We start from the raw sequence: 15501 nt of genomic DNA on the forward strand, positions 1-15501 counted from the left end.
GTGGCTGTTTTGTTGGGGTTTTTTTTAAACACCAGACAACAAAGAAACTGAAAACAAAACATCCCAGACTTCTGAATTGAAATACAGGCTTTACAACCACATAGTAAGTGTAGGCTCTTATATTTTAGTTTAAGACTATATCATTTTATAGAGTACCAAAATAAGCAAAGGATCAGCACTCCATACAAAGTGTTAGTTCCTGTGAGGAGGGTAGAAGGGAAATGGACTTTAATTACACTAAACTTTTTTCCGCAAGTCTAAAGAAAATTCCATTTCAGCAAAACATATTTGGGTTTCAACTCCCCAAATTTCATTAAATGTTTCTTTTAAGACAATTTACATTTTTCTCATTCAAAGTAAAGGGATGATTTAAAGCACTATTAACAAGGAGGTGGTGCTGTTAATGTTTAATGTCAATATGCAATGGCATCTGCTATAAAGGCTAGAAGAGCAACACAAGCTTATCTTTACTTCTGAAGACTACTAGAAATTGACTAACACTGGAGAAAGGTTTCAAGCACAGCACACGACTCTAGCTCTAGGCTGCTGCCAGGAAGCCTCTGCTAGTCCATACACTGCCACGGGGACTGCCAGCACACTCCAGGGCCCTGATGGCAGCAGTGGCACGTGTTCTCACGTGTGTACCCCGTGTCCCTCTTACAATGGATACATCTTTTCCTTGTCTTATGGCATTAGAACACAAGTTAGCAGCTAACATTGCCACTACAATTTTACAGAAGCATAAAGCTGAACAAAATAGCAGTTAAAACAAATTGAAGCTCTGTTAAACTCCATGACAATCCTTCCTCCTGTCCTACTCCCTGTCCAAATCCTTCTCCTGCTCCTTCCCTAATGTCTATTTTACAGTAAAGAGGTTAAGTGGATTTACATGATGCAAGCGCAACTCAAAAGACTTTTGCCCTATACATATAACCATGTTAAACTGTGAATTACACGTGATAGATCTCTAACAGAGCAACCACCAGTTTTTTTAAAGAAACACAAATATTTCAGCATGTACAGTAATGAGTTTAAAACTGTCCAACATCGTCGCTTTCATACATTCTCTTCCTCTTTATAGCAGTAGCGGGATTTTAGACCTTGATGGCGACAATCCCAAACAAGAGTAAAATGAATTTATTTTATTGCAAACAAACGTCTAGAGTTAAACTTCTCCACCCACTTTCTTTAAAGAGAAAAGGAATCAGCAGGCTAAGGAGATACACCCATTTGAGAATTGACATGATTAAAAATTAAGATATAAAATGGGTGACTCACAGTTTCATTAGCTTACAAAATGGTGGAGGTAACTACTACAAGCACACTAGGTATACAGTATTTTGTGGGGAAAGTTATACAGACACACAGCTAACTTCATATAGATCCCATTAGACAACTGGATTTACAACAAGTTTTGTTTAATAAGAAATGGGCAAAGCCAGCTTCTTTTCAGAATCAAAATGCAGAACAAATGGAAAAAAAAATTATGGTGTTGTACCTTCACAAGTTTGAGCCTCCACAAATAAAGCAACCGAGTTTTACAACTTTAAGAGCTTCTACGTACACTCCACCATCACTATTTAGCCCCAGGTTTCCTCTTTGCCCCCGACATCTTATTGAGTTCCAAATGTTACAAAAAAGTCCTAGTTATTGCCAGAAACTTTTGCCTCCCCCTCCTCCCCTCCCCACCCAAGAGCTTCATAGAGAGGATGGAGTGTAATAGGGAGCTTTACATAATCTCATGGTATTTGAGGGCTACTAAGATGCCTCCATACGAATCTGGTTGCTAACATTTCTATCATATTGTGACATGACTCACGACTGTTTCTTAGAAATTGGGGGATGGGGAAAAAGGAGAAAATTCTTTAATAAAAAGACACCAGGTACAAAGCAACGTTTTACTTTTGTTGTGGTAAAAAAAAAGTCACATTTTACAGATAAAATGTAGAACCCTGAAATACTGACACATTCTCTTTTCGTGCACAATGCTGAGGTTCTCTTACGAATCACTTTAAAACTGCAATTAAAAATGTACAAAAAAAGAAAAGAAAAAATCAACCCACAAAGCTTCTAAAAAAGGAACCCGCAGGCACTTCCTCTTGTGGAATGTTTAAAAAGTTAGCCTACTAAAGAAAACAGTCGACTTCTTGTGAAGGTTTTGGAGAAATATGTATCAGTTCATTTATTTGGGTATTCAATAATATCCTTGGTGATAATGCTGACTCCATGGCTTCTGACCCCAGAATTGCTGCAATAGATTAATAAATAGTTAGTTTTAACCTGCAATCACATAACAGTTAAGTTTCTTACTTGGGGAAAAAAAAAAAAAAAAAAAAAAGAGAGAAAAGCATTTAACAAACATCCCCTGGAACTTGACAAGATTAAAGTCCTCTCCAATAGCAGCAAGCTCCTGAACAACTGAAGGCTGTTAAAAGTTCACTTCACAGCAGTAATGTGAAGCCAAGTACTACATACCATTAAGAACGTTAAGCCACAGCTGGTATTTGATATATCAAGACCATCAAGGCAGATTAAGTTTTGCACAGGAAGCTATTTATAGTGATATTACCTAGCATTAGAAGATTTTGCTATCCACTTTTGACTGTGCATCTCTTTATTTTAGTCAGCATTTTGCAACATTCAAGTTAACAATCAGTAAAAAGGTAAAGCTGGGACTACTTACACCCTGCTGCCACTGGTTGTAGCCCTGAGATTGGTTTTTGTAGCCACGATTATTTCCCCTTCCTCTGAAGTTCTGCAAGAGAACAACAGTTTCTAACTACTTTGTCTGCATGCATTTTTTAGCAGTGTCCTAATACCAATCTTCATTACCACCAAAACATCACACACCATATAGAAGCACCAGCCCCAGGTTAATGGAAAAACACACCACCAAAAAATCCCTCTCTGAAAAACACTGGAATACCAAAAGCCTCCTTCCTCCCCTCTAAGCAACTGCTTTTTAAGCATAGGGGAAGAACCTCAGAATTAATAAACCAGCTCGAAGTGCTGTTGCCTGGTCTGGAAAGCTGGCTAATCCAGTTTTGACTCACCCTATTTCCAGCTGCTAAATGCACCAGGACAACTAAAAATACAAGAGCTTGTCTATTTTTAGTTAGGAAAGGCTGTAGTTGCTACAAGGATATGTTATCTGATCAGACAAAAGGATATGGGTCACACAACTGAAAATAGACGAGCTAGCCCACAAAACTTCAACAGAAGTTATGGTACAACAAAGGGACATTGATACAAGTAGATAAAATTTTGCTTTTCCCCTGTTTGACAGTATTAGGCAAACCTGAGCCATGTTTACTGGCTTGGGCTCCATCTGCTGGCTCTTCAGTAATCTCTATTTTGTTTTTCCAATACTTCCACCGATATTCCATCAGATAAGATCTAGGCTAGTGTGTCTTTACTAGTTGTATTTGATACCAGACACCAAAACAAAGACTCCGTGCAGAGCTATTTTCAGAAAGTTCTCTACATGTTTGATAAAAATACACTTTGATCCTCAGGCCAAACAACAGTTACTGTTATTGGGGAAGAGGAAGAAAAACACAAAAATCTGGAGACCAGCCTTCACACACATGCACTAAAAGTCTTCATTTTTAGCAGGACAGAGAGAGGTATAGCCCTAACATGAACCCCCTGGATCAGCAGTTGTTACACAACATTCAGAGCCCTGGGCACATGCGCTAAACTAGAAAGGCCTTGCAGCATGGCATCAGTGTAGCACCACAACCAAGTCTGTGACTCCTCACAGGCACCAGAGCTGTCATCAACATCCCAAGTACTGTAGTTCAGCTAGTCAGTCCCCCCTCAAAGCATCACCTGGTTGTAGTTTCCCCTGTTGGGCATTCCACCTCTGTTATAGTTTCCTCTGTTTGAGTAGCCACCTCTGCTTGGAAAGACAGGGCCACGAGGATAGGGGTAGCCAATTGCTCCGCTGCTGCCACCGCCACCACCGCCACCTCCACCACCTCGCTGAGGCATGTTGCCTCCCCTCCTGTTGTATCCACCACGATTGCCAGGGACTGCAAGGGAGAGAGTTATTTTAATCAAGTAATTGTTAGGTCTTACATATTTGCTACACAAAGATGAACAGTGCAGTCCAAGGTCTGACGAGCCTCTCATTTAAGCTGGACAATTAACTATTCATTAAAACGTTAAACTCACTGAAATTGAGATCAAGGTTCCCACTATATAATAATTGCAATGCAAGTACTACAACTTTTTCCCCAGCAGCAGAAACCGCCAGAAGTCACAGATTTATTTCTAGGCTCACCTCCTCCTCTGAAGTTGCCCCGCATGTTGAATCCTCCACGTCCTCTCTGACCCCTATTAAATTGATTTTTATTGCTCTTCTTGTTCTTCTTTGAGCCAGTGTTCTGTTTCTTTTCTGGCGGAAGAGCTTTCTTACTTTCTTCTTTATACTGTTCCAAAAGCTTCTGAGCTTCTTCTTTTTGCAACTCTACATAGATTATTTCATCAAAACATTCTGCTACCTCTGGCAGTGTGAAGTTCCCTATAATTGCAAAAACACTGAGTATTCAGCATCTACATTCAGCTATAATCAAAGCTGCAATTTAACCACCTTTCCCCCATTCTTCCTCCCACCCTCTGCATCCCCTCAGCATATGGACAAAATTACATAATCTGAGCATTTAGGAAATGTAACAGTGACAAAGGAAATAAACAGGTCTTCATGGAGTTGCCAGTACTGTTCCAAACCTCGAAAACATTCTGCCTATCTTTTTTTTTCTTTTATAAGCCTCCACTCAGAACACCAGTTTCTGCCAAATATGTCACGTATATAGGGCACTTTATGCCAAGACAGCTTTGTGCATCTGCATGAAGCGTATCACCGTAACTGAGTAGTGTTAAGGACTGCAGCAGAGGGAACACAATATAGTGTTATCCTACCAAGTTACAATAGTCTTCCAGTTTTGTATAAGTACAACTGTTTAAGATAAAGTGGTTTTTTAGACTTCACGTTTACTTAATCCTTTAAACAGATACTCAGCATCCTAAAACACAGTATAGGATTATGTTCCATGCCTTTCATTTTGAGAACTGCATGCTCTGGAAGATCTTTTCCCTCCACCTCTGCCTTCTTTTGTGTTCTTTGCTTGTAGTCTTCATCTTTTGGGCAAACAACAACTGCTTTGCGCTGGAAGCCTGCAAACAGGCACATTTTTCTCCTCTGCGCAGCTGCAGACACATTTGTCTGAAAAAAATGCAGTAACTTACTACACGTAGCTGTCATTGTAAGAGTTAAGGAAGTCAACTTAAGGTGTATAGACTTCACCTCTACAAGAGCTTGCAATGAAGTTTACAAATAACTGGACATAAAGATGCTGCATAATGCAAAGTTACAGCTTGTATCCATGTGTTAAAACACTTCCTCCCACATCCCATAAATCTAGAGAAGTTCAGACAAGCATTTGTAGTAATATCTCAACTTTGTGTCCCCTGAATGAGTAGTAAGTCAGTAACTGAAACAACTGCTATTATAATATAACTTTAATCCCAATTAATTACTACAATACAGCCTATAAAAAAATTCCTTAACCATTTTTCACTGAAGCTTCTACCTGATCCAAAATGAAATTCCGCTTCTTACGAGCTGCAATCTCAATGAACTTTCCAAGACACTGTGGAGCTCTCTGCAACAGTGTGTTAAGCTTTCCAGTGTCTGCCATCTGACGCTTAAAACCTGCAACCTATGGAGAAATTTCCCAGCGTTAGTCAGTGTAGTCCTGATACATGTGGCTGACGTTCTTTGCTAAATGCTTTCCACCACACTTCAAGGGTTGTTCAATTCAAGGCCACAACGGCTGCAAACTCTTAACTGAAATTCTCAACCCTCCATAGAATGTAAGAGATTTATAAACAAAGACTCCACAAGAATTGGTACCATTCAGTTCAAGGTATACTCATCACAATACTAATTCCAGCTCTGAGAATAGTGATGTATAGAGAAGTAGAAATACATTCAATAGTCAACAACAGCTGACTATTTCTTCCATTTTACCACAAAAAAGCTTCTGAATCTTGCCATGTGTGAATTAGCAGATCAGCAAGGTAATAAAATCTTTACACAGAACCATTAGGTTGGGAAAGGCCTTTGAGATCACTGAGTCCAACTAACACCACCTTATCAACCAGACCATGGCACTAAGGGCCACAGCCAGTCTTTTCTTCAATACGAATGGTCACTAGCTAAGTAGTAGCCAGCTTCATTAAACAAAATAACCCCACGGCAACCAAAGACCATGGATTTACAGCGTTTCCAACATATAAAGAAATAAAATGTCTTACCACTTACCATCATTTTGTCCATAATAGTATTTGTCCCAAGAATATTGTATTTTCCAGGATTTGCTGCTGCATGTTTGGTAACCCATGTAGTCTTGCCAGCTCCTGGCAAGCCAATCATCATCACCACCTATGAAAAAAAAGTTCTGTATTTGAGATACTAGTTCAAAGATTTTCTTTAATACACAACTTAGCCCAGCAAGCCTAATGGATACTGAGGGGGGATGTGGGAGTCTTGGGGGTGGGGAATGTAGTGGTAGTAAGTAGGTCACAAGATATTGAGTATTAAAGCTCCCAAACAAAAATGACAGTGAGATGGAATAGTCTCCTTAACTCTAACCATTTCCATCCATGTGCTTTAACAACTTTTGAGATCATCAGAAGAAACTTACTTCACAATCTTTCTTTTGCTCGGGTCCCTTTGGTCCTCGGACCCTATCCTCCAGGGGGACCTTCTGGATGAAGGTGTACTCTTCAGGTACAGGGAAGTAGGGTTCCTCCTTCTGACCAAAGTTAAACTCAACCGCACAGTTATGGCAAAGAACATGCGGAAAGAGTGGTCGCCCATCAAGAACTTCCTTGCTTATTTTGAATGCAACACCAAGCTCTTGTCCATTCTTGGAATATGAGAGTTCCACTTCATCACCATCAAAATTCTGTTTTTCAGACAAAGCATTATTTTGGATAAAATTAACTCACTTTATACAGTTAATGAGTCACTTCACTCTACTGGCTATGTTCACTCAACTTCTGTAACTGTTACTTCATAAAGGAACTAAACCTAATTTTCTCTTCTAATGAGTCACTGTCAATGATAATTTTTTTCAAGATCTGATTTTTTGTTAGAAGGCTTTTAAAGACATTTGTCCGTGAATATAAAATTATGTTGCCAGCAGTCACTGTTAGTAACAGCTGCTGCTTCTATTGCCTATGTTAAACAACTTGTCTTGCTCCCATGATTTTATGTATTTGCTTTACCACTTCTAACATCAAAGCAGTCTAAAAGTTCAAGGATGTTTTCCCTCAAAAGAAAATATAAGTGAAAACTTACAGCAAAACATCCAATCACATCATTTTCATCAAACTTCTCACCAAAGTCTTCAGTCTCACAATTGCATGTCTTTATTCCTTTTAGAGAATAACCGTAAGAAAATTCTTCTTCACCTGAAGGACAAATTTAAACTAATTACACATGGGCTTTTCCATCTAACCTTTTAGACATAAATCACCTTACAGCTACTTAAATAAGCTGCTGTTCAGAGTATTTTTATTAATGCCAAAACAAGCTATGATGCCCCCCCAACAGCTATACAAGCTCATTCTTCTATTCAATACTTTCACTTGAAATAGAACAGCAGTGTTTCCTCATCCCTGTTTAAGAGCTTTATGCTGCTGGTTCCAGATTTATGCTGACAATAAAAGCTGAACTGTCAGATAAAGACATGAACAAGTATTTTAAACTGTGAAGACCTGATTATGCGCTGTTATACCTGCTGTAACGTAGTCAGAAAGGCTTTCTGAAGTTTAGTCTCCAGGAGCACTTACCCCTCCCATTTTAAAGGGAGTTTAGCAGACAGTCAGCCTATGCAACAGCTGAGGATGAAGCTGCAAGGAACAAGCTAACAGGAAGTGTCAAACACAAGGACTTAGGTGTAATTTAAATAGAAAGCTGTTGCTGATGTCAGAACATACCAACTCACGAATATTTCCCCCAAATATGTGTTTCAGCAACAAGTTATAAATATTATTATTATAATATTTTGTCATATATATAACAAGGTTGTACTTCGTTTCCAGCTATTTTCAGAAACTAAGATTTTCCCACCAAGCAAAAAAAAAAAAAAAAAAAAAGAAGATAATGTAGTTACCATGAGTTAAATTTTATACCATGCACCACCCCTTAGAAGGAGAGAACGGCAACTCCCCCTTTTCTACTTTTAACACTACATGACCAAGACAAATCCTTTATCTTATCAGATTATTTAACAATGTTGTCCATAACCCATAGATAATAATTGGAAGAATTAATTGCTAAATTATGGCCCTAACCCTTATAGGTCTGAATACTTTATGACTTTATTTGGTCCTAGTAATGAACTTTCTCACACCATGTCGAGAGAATGACTCAAATTAAGACCACTTTTCACAACACAGACTTACAGTCACTAAGCTTGTTCCCCCTGCTTCAGAAAAAAAATTTTAAAACTTAATCCACATCAACACAAAAGCAATCAAACATTTAAGTCTTACCAAGCAACATTCCACTTGTGTTCAGTGACCAGCCAACTCGCACTTCATGTATGTCAATATCTTTTGTATACAGGTGTTTAACAGGAATCTTTTCTGTAACCTATTTTTAAATTATTCAATAAAAGGTAAGCAGTATTTATTACACACTAAGAAGATGGAAGAACAAAAGGTAACACTTTGAACCTTTACTTTGAACCCCACTTTGGTTAAATCTTTACTAAGTCTAAGTGATCACCTTCAGCAAAAATAAAACATGCTCAAGAATATGAAACTGCAATGAGTGACTAAACAGCTCAATCTCCTGACTTAGCAATGAAGATACCATAAATCTTCATCACTTTGTCACAGCAGTCCCTGTCAGTGGTCAAAAGCCTTAAATCCTTTTGACATTGTATCAAAATCACAAACAATATGAATATTTATTAAAAAAACCCAAGTTGCCATGAAGTTGGGATTAACAGTAAATTACTTAGCTAAGAAAATGTGCACTGTATGAAAAATCTGCTTCTTAGAGACTAGGGAAAGTATTACACTATCCCTTTTCACTGTGAGCAGACTTCCTGGGCAAGCTGCCAGCTTCCAAACAACATAACCAGATTAAAAAAAAGGCAACAAACAAAAACACCCCAGAAACCCCCAAAAAGCCACCTAAACACACTACATGCAACCAGCTGTTTTTTAACTGTCTTTAGAAACTTTACTAAAAGGAAGTGTAAAGCCCATCAGTATCCTATCAACCTCTGCAACTATTCCAGTCAGGTGACTGAGCTGAAACTCATTTGAAAGCAAACAGGACAGTAAGTAGTGACGTAAATTTCCCTTCACTGGCCTTCCAAAGTTACAGGTATCAACAGACACAGAAATCCCTCCATGCAAAAGTTTGGATGATGGGATCACTATCCAATTCTCATGGTAACAGTTACATTTGAAAGCACTAGAGGAAGAGAACAGATTAATACATACACGCCCATCATACACAAAGAAGCCTTTAACACTGTTAAGTAAAAAAGGAATACGAAAAATAAATTCAAGCTTTTGTGATTTTGTTCCTCTTCCATCAACAAGCTGGAGAAATCAGTTTATTGGAAGGCTGATTGCCATTCTGACCCTTCAGGAGAACTCTTGCTCTCAAAATTCAACTACTTGCTAAATACTCACATTCAATGCATCATGTCAGAGTCAATGATGTTGAACGGGACCTTTAGAGGTCATCCAGCCCAAATGCATGCCTACAGCATATCAAACTCAAAGACTAAGCAGAACCAGAAAGGACTGTTGAGATAATTTATATCCCTTTAAAAAAAGAAGTCAAGCTTTCTGTAATTTTCAGAAAGCACAAGCATAGAGAGTATAAAAATACTTTCAGTGTTGATGCATGAGATGACAAATACAATTAGTGATTAAAAAATAAGACCAAAAGTCTCACATTCAGAACTAATGTAGTGTTTTGTTTTTTGTTTTTTTTTTTTTAATTTCTGTTTGTTTTTTTTTTTTTTGGTTAAATCAAAGTTCTTAGAGAAAACAGTTTTGCAAACTGAGCTACCTTCTTTTAAGAGAAAACCATTTAAGGGTCCTGTTCACATCAATTAGTTTCAACCACGTCCAAAAAATGTGACAAATATAATATATATATATATATATATATATAATATATATATAATATAATAATGCAAAAGTGCCCCATAAACATTAACTCACCTTCATCTCAAAGCAGACTTTGCCTTTAGAAACTCCATAGGAGGCTCTCCCTCCAGCCCAAAGGAAAGCAAAACTTTCCATGGTCAGAGAGGAAGCACTAAACCGGTCTCTTGAGATTTTAAAATGCAGGTCACAGTTATCTGTTAACATAAAAATCATTCTGTTTACTCTGATTACAAAATTAAATACAGGTGTCCAATTTTATGCATTAAAGATGATGCCAGCTTCTAAAGGTGATTTAACTGACAAACTGCCAGCAAGAACCCAGGATCTTTCCGAGAAGCAACATGTCTAGATGGAAGTGCAGACTGAAGCTCAGCCAAAATCTTAGGAAAAGCTAGCTAACAAGTCATTTTCAAGGTGCCATCTTCACTTCTGTCACCCAAGTTCCCTCTATTTTCAACATCTGCTTAAAAACCCCTAAGTTCTATATTATCTGTTTGAATCCTCTGTCAGTTACCTCTTTCCATCAATACCGAGCCATCTGCATTGTGCTCTCCAGTACCCTCTAGAGACCTGATTCTGAAGCAGTCTCACTGCTCAAGACCAAAGCTAAGGGCTGCTAGGAAGTAAACGTGAACACAAATGTTTTTATTTAAGTACTGAACGTAGTCTTTGGTTAATACAGTCAATTAGCAAGTCAGATTATGTCTATTAAAATAAAGGCAGTTAAATCAGGGGCAGATATGCTAAGTGCAGAGAGTGTGCTAAGAGAGCCTACTTCAGCCCAAAAACAAGAACTACACACTGAATTCACCTATCACTCCAAGAACCTAAGCAGAACCTTGGTTTTACAAGCACCTTCAGAGCTGCACACCCTGAAATTGCAAATGAATCTCCCAGGAGGTTTCAGAAAAACAATGTCAAATGGAAACAAGAGGCGCAGCATGCAACACTTGAATTCCCCAGAGCACGGAATCCACAGAAGCAGCTCCAAACCTACCTGGGGGTTACAAGAAAGGAGCAAAAGGAGCAAACAGTGAGGAATTCTGCTCTGGTATAAAACCTGCATGATGCCAGAATACACTAAAATGCAGCCTGCCCTGTACTACTGACAACGCTTACGCACAAGATTTTGTTCTGTTTGCATACAGCCATCCCAAATTTCAAAAATACTATTAGTGATCCAAGTGTCTTCTCATTAGTACTGGTAACTCTTATTTACTGAAAAGCAGGTAAAATCACACATTAGAAACCCACCTTTGCAGGCTACCTTTAGAACGGGAGATGAGAACAGAATTTGAAGTTACAGCTTTGTAAGACACCGGTAATAAAACGCACTTAAGAGTGGCTAAACCTCTTACATGTCTGGATCACTATCCAGAAGAGAGAGTGCCAATTTGTTACACAATTCAGCCTTACAGCTGTGTTTGAATCTTATCTCTAAAGAGTCTGCCAACACTTTAAATGAGTATTTGTCCAGTAACAATATTTTCCGCTAGAAAATACTATTATTACTAGAAACAGTAATAATGAAAAGTAGTTATTTACTCAGCTATTGGAAGAATCCAAAGCTCCCACAGAAGTGGCTACTCACCAGGTTAGCAGCTAGAAACTTGAGACTTAGTTAGCAAAATGTCAGGGATGGCATATCCAGCAATTTACGTGACTGTAAGCTAATACCTCCTTCCATTTCAAACCATTTCTTGTGGATAAAACCACCTGAAACTTCTAACAAATATACCAGACAATGCCAAAAGTTAAGCTTTCCTTCCATGGCACTGTAAGAATCCAACAAGTTCAAGCATTACTTCAAGATCAAGTGTTCTAATATTGCACTGAGTCCTTATACTTACCCTCAAGAACACAAATGTCAACTCTGCCATAATGATATGTTACAGTAAAAATGATGTTCATAATCTGCCTCAAAAAACCCTGTTTGCAGATACTTCTCAATTCCTATGCTCTGCTGACCAAGTCTCTCTGCCATCCCACTTCCACAAACCACCAAAGCCCACACACTCACAGGTTACATTAATGGGTAATTTCTGAGGAGGCATTACCAGATTTTGTTAAATTTATTGGAAGATAGAACACTCCACTGGTCAGTACCTAAATAGGGGAACTTATGCAGGAAGCTTACTCCCCAAACTGTACTTTGTAAGCACTTAGGCTGTTGACTCTCTGAGCTTTCTGGGCCATAGGCTGGACAGCTGTTTCATCAAGCTGTCTGCAGGGTGTTTATGTGCACTCTACACTTACCCACCTAAGCTTCCATACCAGATTAGTGTTTTGGTTAAGATTTCTTCACAGAACCATCTATCACTACAGAATTCACAGGAAAACCAAGCTCATTACTGCTAACATTCTCATATCCTTCTGTTCTTTTGTTTGCTAAAAATGGATGGAAATACAGTATTTTTCTAATTTTTTTAAAGTTACCTGAAAACCAACAAATGTTATCCTCCCTGTCTCAGAAAGTGTGGCATTAAGATTAGAAGCCTTAACACCACATCTTTCCAGAGCAAAGGAAACCATGTTTACTCACAAGTATCAAGACAAACCACTGTGTCATCAAAATGTTCATCTTCTTCTTCAACAGGTGGTTGAGGGGACTTGGCCCTGAAAAAACAAAACCAAACAAAACATAATAAAGCTACATGTATTTTCTCAAAATTAAAACAACACCTCTGTGCTCTATTCCTCCTTATCACAAATGCTGCCCAGCACCAATTCTGTTTACCTGCTATACTTGTTTTCCTCAATGTACTCAAAGTATCCCCGACCATGATCTTCACGTGGTCTCTTTACTCCCCTCTTCTTCTCACCAGGCTTTTGCTCCGTTTTACCATCTCCTGTAACAGAAATAATGATTTATTTTGACTATTTAAAGTTTTAGTTTAATTCGGAATAAAAATCTATATCATGGTTTCGACTTTGCAAACTGCATACAGCATAAGATAAGCATTAACATCTTAACAAGAAATTTTACTATGTTACTAAGATATGTTGAATTTTCACGGGAAACTCAAAACTCGTTGCCACCCAGGAATGATTTAGCACACGGAAGTCGCCAATACACCACACAGCAGCCAGTAGGGCTCTCAATGTTACGAGCCCCACTGAAACCACCCCGAAAAAAAAAAAAAAAAAAAAGAAAAAAAGAAAAAAATCCTCTAAAACGATAAAAAAACGTCCTGACCCGCCGCGCCTCCAGACCCGCAACACCATCACCACCCGCCCACCACGGAGGCAGCGGGACACTGCCAGCCGCTCGCAAGGGCACCGTGCGATCCGCACGACTGCGCCTCCTCCCGGCGGGCCGCGGGCGGGAGCCCCAGGGAAGGGATTCCTCCTCCTCCCGCCTCCATTGTACCGCCAGGCCTTCCCAGCGCCATCCCGTGCGGCGGCGGCGCCCAGCCCGGAAGTGACGTCAGGCGCGCCCCGCGCTGCTCGGCGCACAATGCACAGCGCGCCCCAGCGGCCCCTCCGCCGCCCCTCGAGGCGCGGGGCCGCCAACGTCCTCCCGCGCGCGCCCCGGAAACCACCCCCCACCCCCCCCGGCCGGGCAACCCCCGTCATGGCGGGGGGGCTGGCATTAATGGGCCCCCACCCCGCTTCCCGCCGCCACGCTCACTCACCCCCGGCGCCCTGCGCCCCGGGGCGGCCGCCTCCGCCGCCGCCTTCCGCTTTCTTCTGCTGCTGCTGCTGCTTGGCGGGGCCCGCCGGGCCAGAGGCAGCGGCGGGCCCCGAGGCGCCCCCAGCGCTCTTGCCGGGAGCCTCCTTGGCGGCAGCGGCGCTGCGCGGCGGGAGGAGCGGAGGGGGCTGCTGCGGCTGCTGGGTCTGCGGCGGCTGCTGGTCACCGTGGCCGTTGGCGTCTCCGGCCGCGGCCTCCTCCTCGTCGGCCAACTCGTCCTCCCCCTCTTGGAAACCCTGGTCGTCGCCGTTCTCATCCTCCTCCTCCTCCTCTTCCTCCTCCTCGCCACCCGCCTCCTCCTCCATGGGGCCGCCCCCGGCCCCTGCCCGCTCGCCGTTCTCCTCGCCCAGCTCCATGGCGTCGCCATCGGCGGCCTCCAGCCCTTCCTCGTCGTCGTCCTCCATGGCGGAGGCCGCGGCCTGGCCGGGGCCTCCCCCCTGGCGGAGCTGCGCGGCGCCCCCGCCGCTCTCGGCCGCCTCCCCCTCCACGCTGCCGTTGCCGGGCTCGGCCGCGCCGCTGGCGGGGCCGCCCCCGCCGGCCTCCTCCTGGTCTAGCGCGGCCTGGAGCCGCTCCATGAGCTCAGCCTTGAGGCCCTTGTCAGAGAGGCGCCGCTTTTTCAGCTCCTCCTTCAGCTCCGACACCTTCAGCTTCTTCACGTTCACGGGCGAGCAGCTCATGGCGGCGGCGGCGGCACTGGCGGCTCGGTCCCTGGGCGGCGCGCGGGCGGCGGCGAGCAGGGACAGACGGGCGGCTCTGGCTCTGCGTGCGGTGTGTCAGTGCCCCGGCGGGCGGTGGGTGCGGGCGGGAGGCGCGGGGGGTTCGTGCGGCTGCGGGAGCTGCGGAGCCGGACCCGCCTGGCGCCAAATCCTTTCACCGCGAGCTCGCGAGGGAGACGCGCCTCGCGGGGCCGCGCACGCACCGGCGCCGCGCGCGCGCCGCCCCGCCCCCGCGCACGTAGGCCCTCCCGCGCTACCGTAACGACCGCATTACCGTAAATGCCCGCCCGAGCGCAGCGCACCCCGCCGCCCTTGTCCTGCCGGGTTCCTTGGCGGAACCCGATGGACCGGTACACCGCTCCGGCGCAAAGAACCCGCTCCGGGCTGCGAGGCACCCCCGTGCCAGCTCCCGGCCGCGTGAGGCCACAGCCCTACCGAAATGCACCCCCTCAGCAGGGGCCCGCATTCCAGCCACAGCCTCACAGCACCCTGTCCTCATTCCCCTGGCTCCTCTGCGCCCACGTCGGGCCTAGTCCCGCACGGTTTATTGCGTTCAGGCTTTGAAAAGGGGCACTGCTGCTCCAGACAGTTCCCCTGGCACAGCCCTGCTAACGCAGTTACGTAAGGGCAGGAGCGGGGCTGCCCCGATCCCGCAGCACCGGGAGGCAGGCACGGCGCTGAGCCTTAACCAGAGCCGGCGGTAACAAAGGTTCTCCAGTGCATGGACTCCTAATCTGGAGCTCGGCACGGGGCTAAGCCGCTCACCAAAACTGCGCAGCTTTCCCTCTTCCCCCTGCCTCCCTCTCTGCACAGCGTTAATAGGGGGCTCTCCCCAGCCACACAAGTTGTACAGTGATCGAATTTTAGCTTTTTCCAATTCGG

General features: G+C 43.0%; 1 protein-coding gene across 1 annotated transcript; it reads right to left on the reverse strand.

Annotated features, from left to right (window-relative positions):
- Positions 1 to 763: 763 nt before the first annotated feature.
- Positions 764 to 14815, reverse strand: HNRNPU (heterogeneous nuclear ribonucleoprotein U). The gene is made up of 14 exons (XM_041477163.1): positions 13848 to 14815; positions 12950 to 13061; positions 12755 to 12828; positions 10267 to 10406; positions 8569 to 8668; positions 7370 to 7482; positions 6711 to 6974; positions 6329 to 6448; positions 5595 to 5723; positions 5059 to 5227; positions 4286 to 4525; positions 3832 to 4034; positions 2684 to 2755; positions 764 to 2248 (listed from the first exon to the last, which is right to left on the reverse strand). The coding sequence occupies exons 1-14, from the start codon at positions 14578 to 14580 to the stop codon at positions 2195 to 2197; spliced, it is 2523 nt and encodes an 840-aa protein (XP_041333097.1). The 5' UTR covers positions 14581 to 14815; the 3' UTR covers positions 764 to 2194.
- Positions 14816 to 15501: the final 686 nt, after the last annotated feature.

The sequence above is a fragment of the Pyrgilauda ruficollis genome, unplaced genomic scaffold (assembly GCF_017590135.1).
Source record: "Pyrgilauda ruficollis isolate IOZ18807 unplaced genomic scaffold, ASM1759013v1 scaffold4, whole genome shotgun sequence".
Lineage (NCBI taxonomy): Eukaryota > Metazoa > Chordata > Aves > Passeriformes > Passeridae > Pyrgilauda > Pyrgilauda ruficollis.

Bases quoted from the DNA above. Each gene is read 5' to 3' on its own strand.
- HNRNPU (XM_041477163.1), bottom strand. From the start codon at position 14,580: ATGAGCTGCTCGCCCGTGAACGTGAAGAAGCTGAAGGTGTCGGAGCTG. The intron at 6,975-7,369 runs GTAAGTTTTCAC...TCTGAAAAACAG, and splicing joins ATGTGATTGGATGTTTTGCT to AATTTTGATGGTGATGAAGT. The intron at 4,526-5,058 runs GCATGGAACATA...TTGCAATTATAG, and splicing joins TGCAGTTCTCAAAATGAAAG to GGAACTTCACACTGCCAGAG.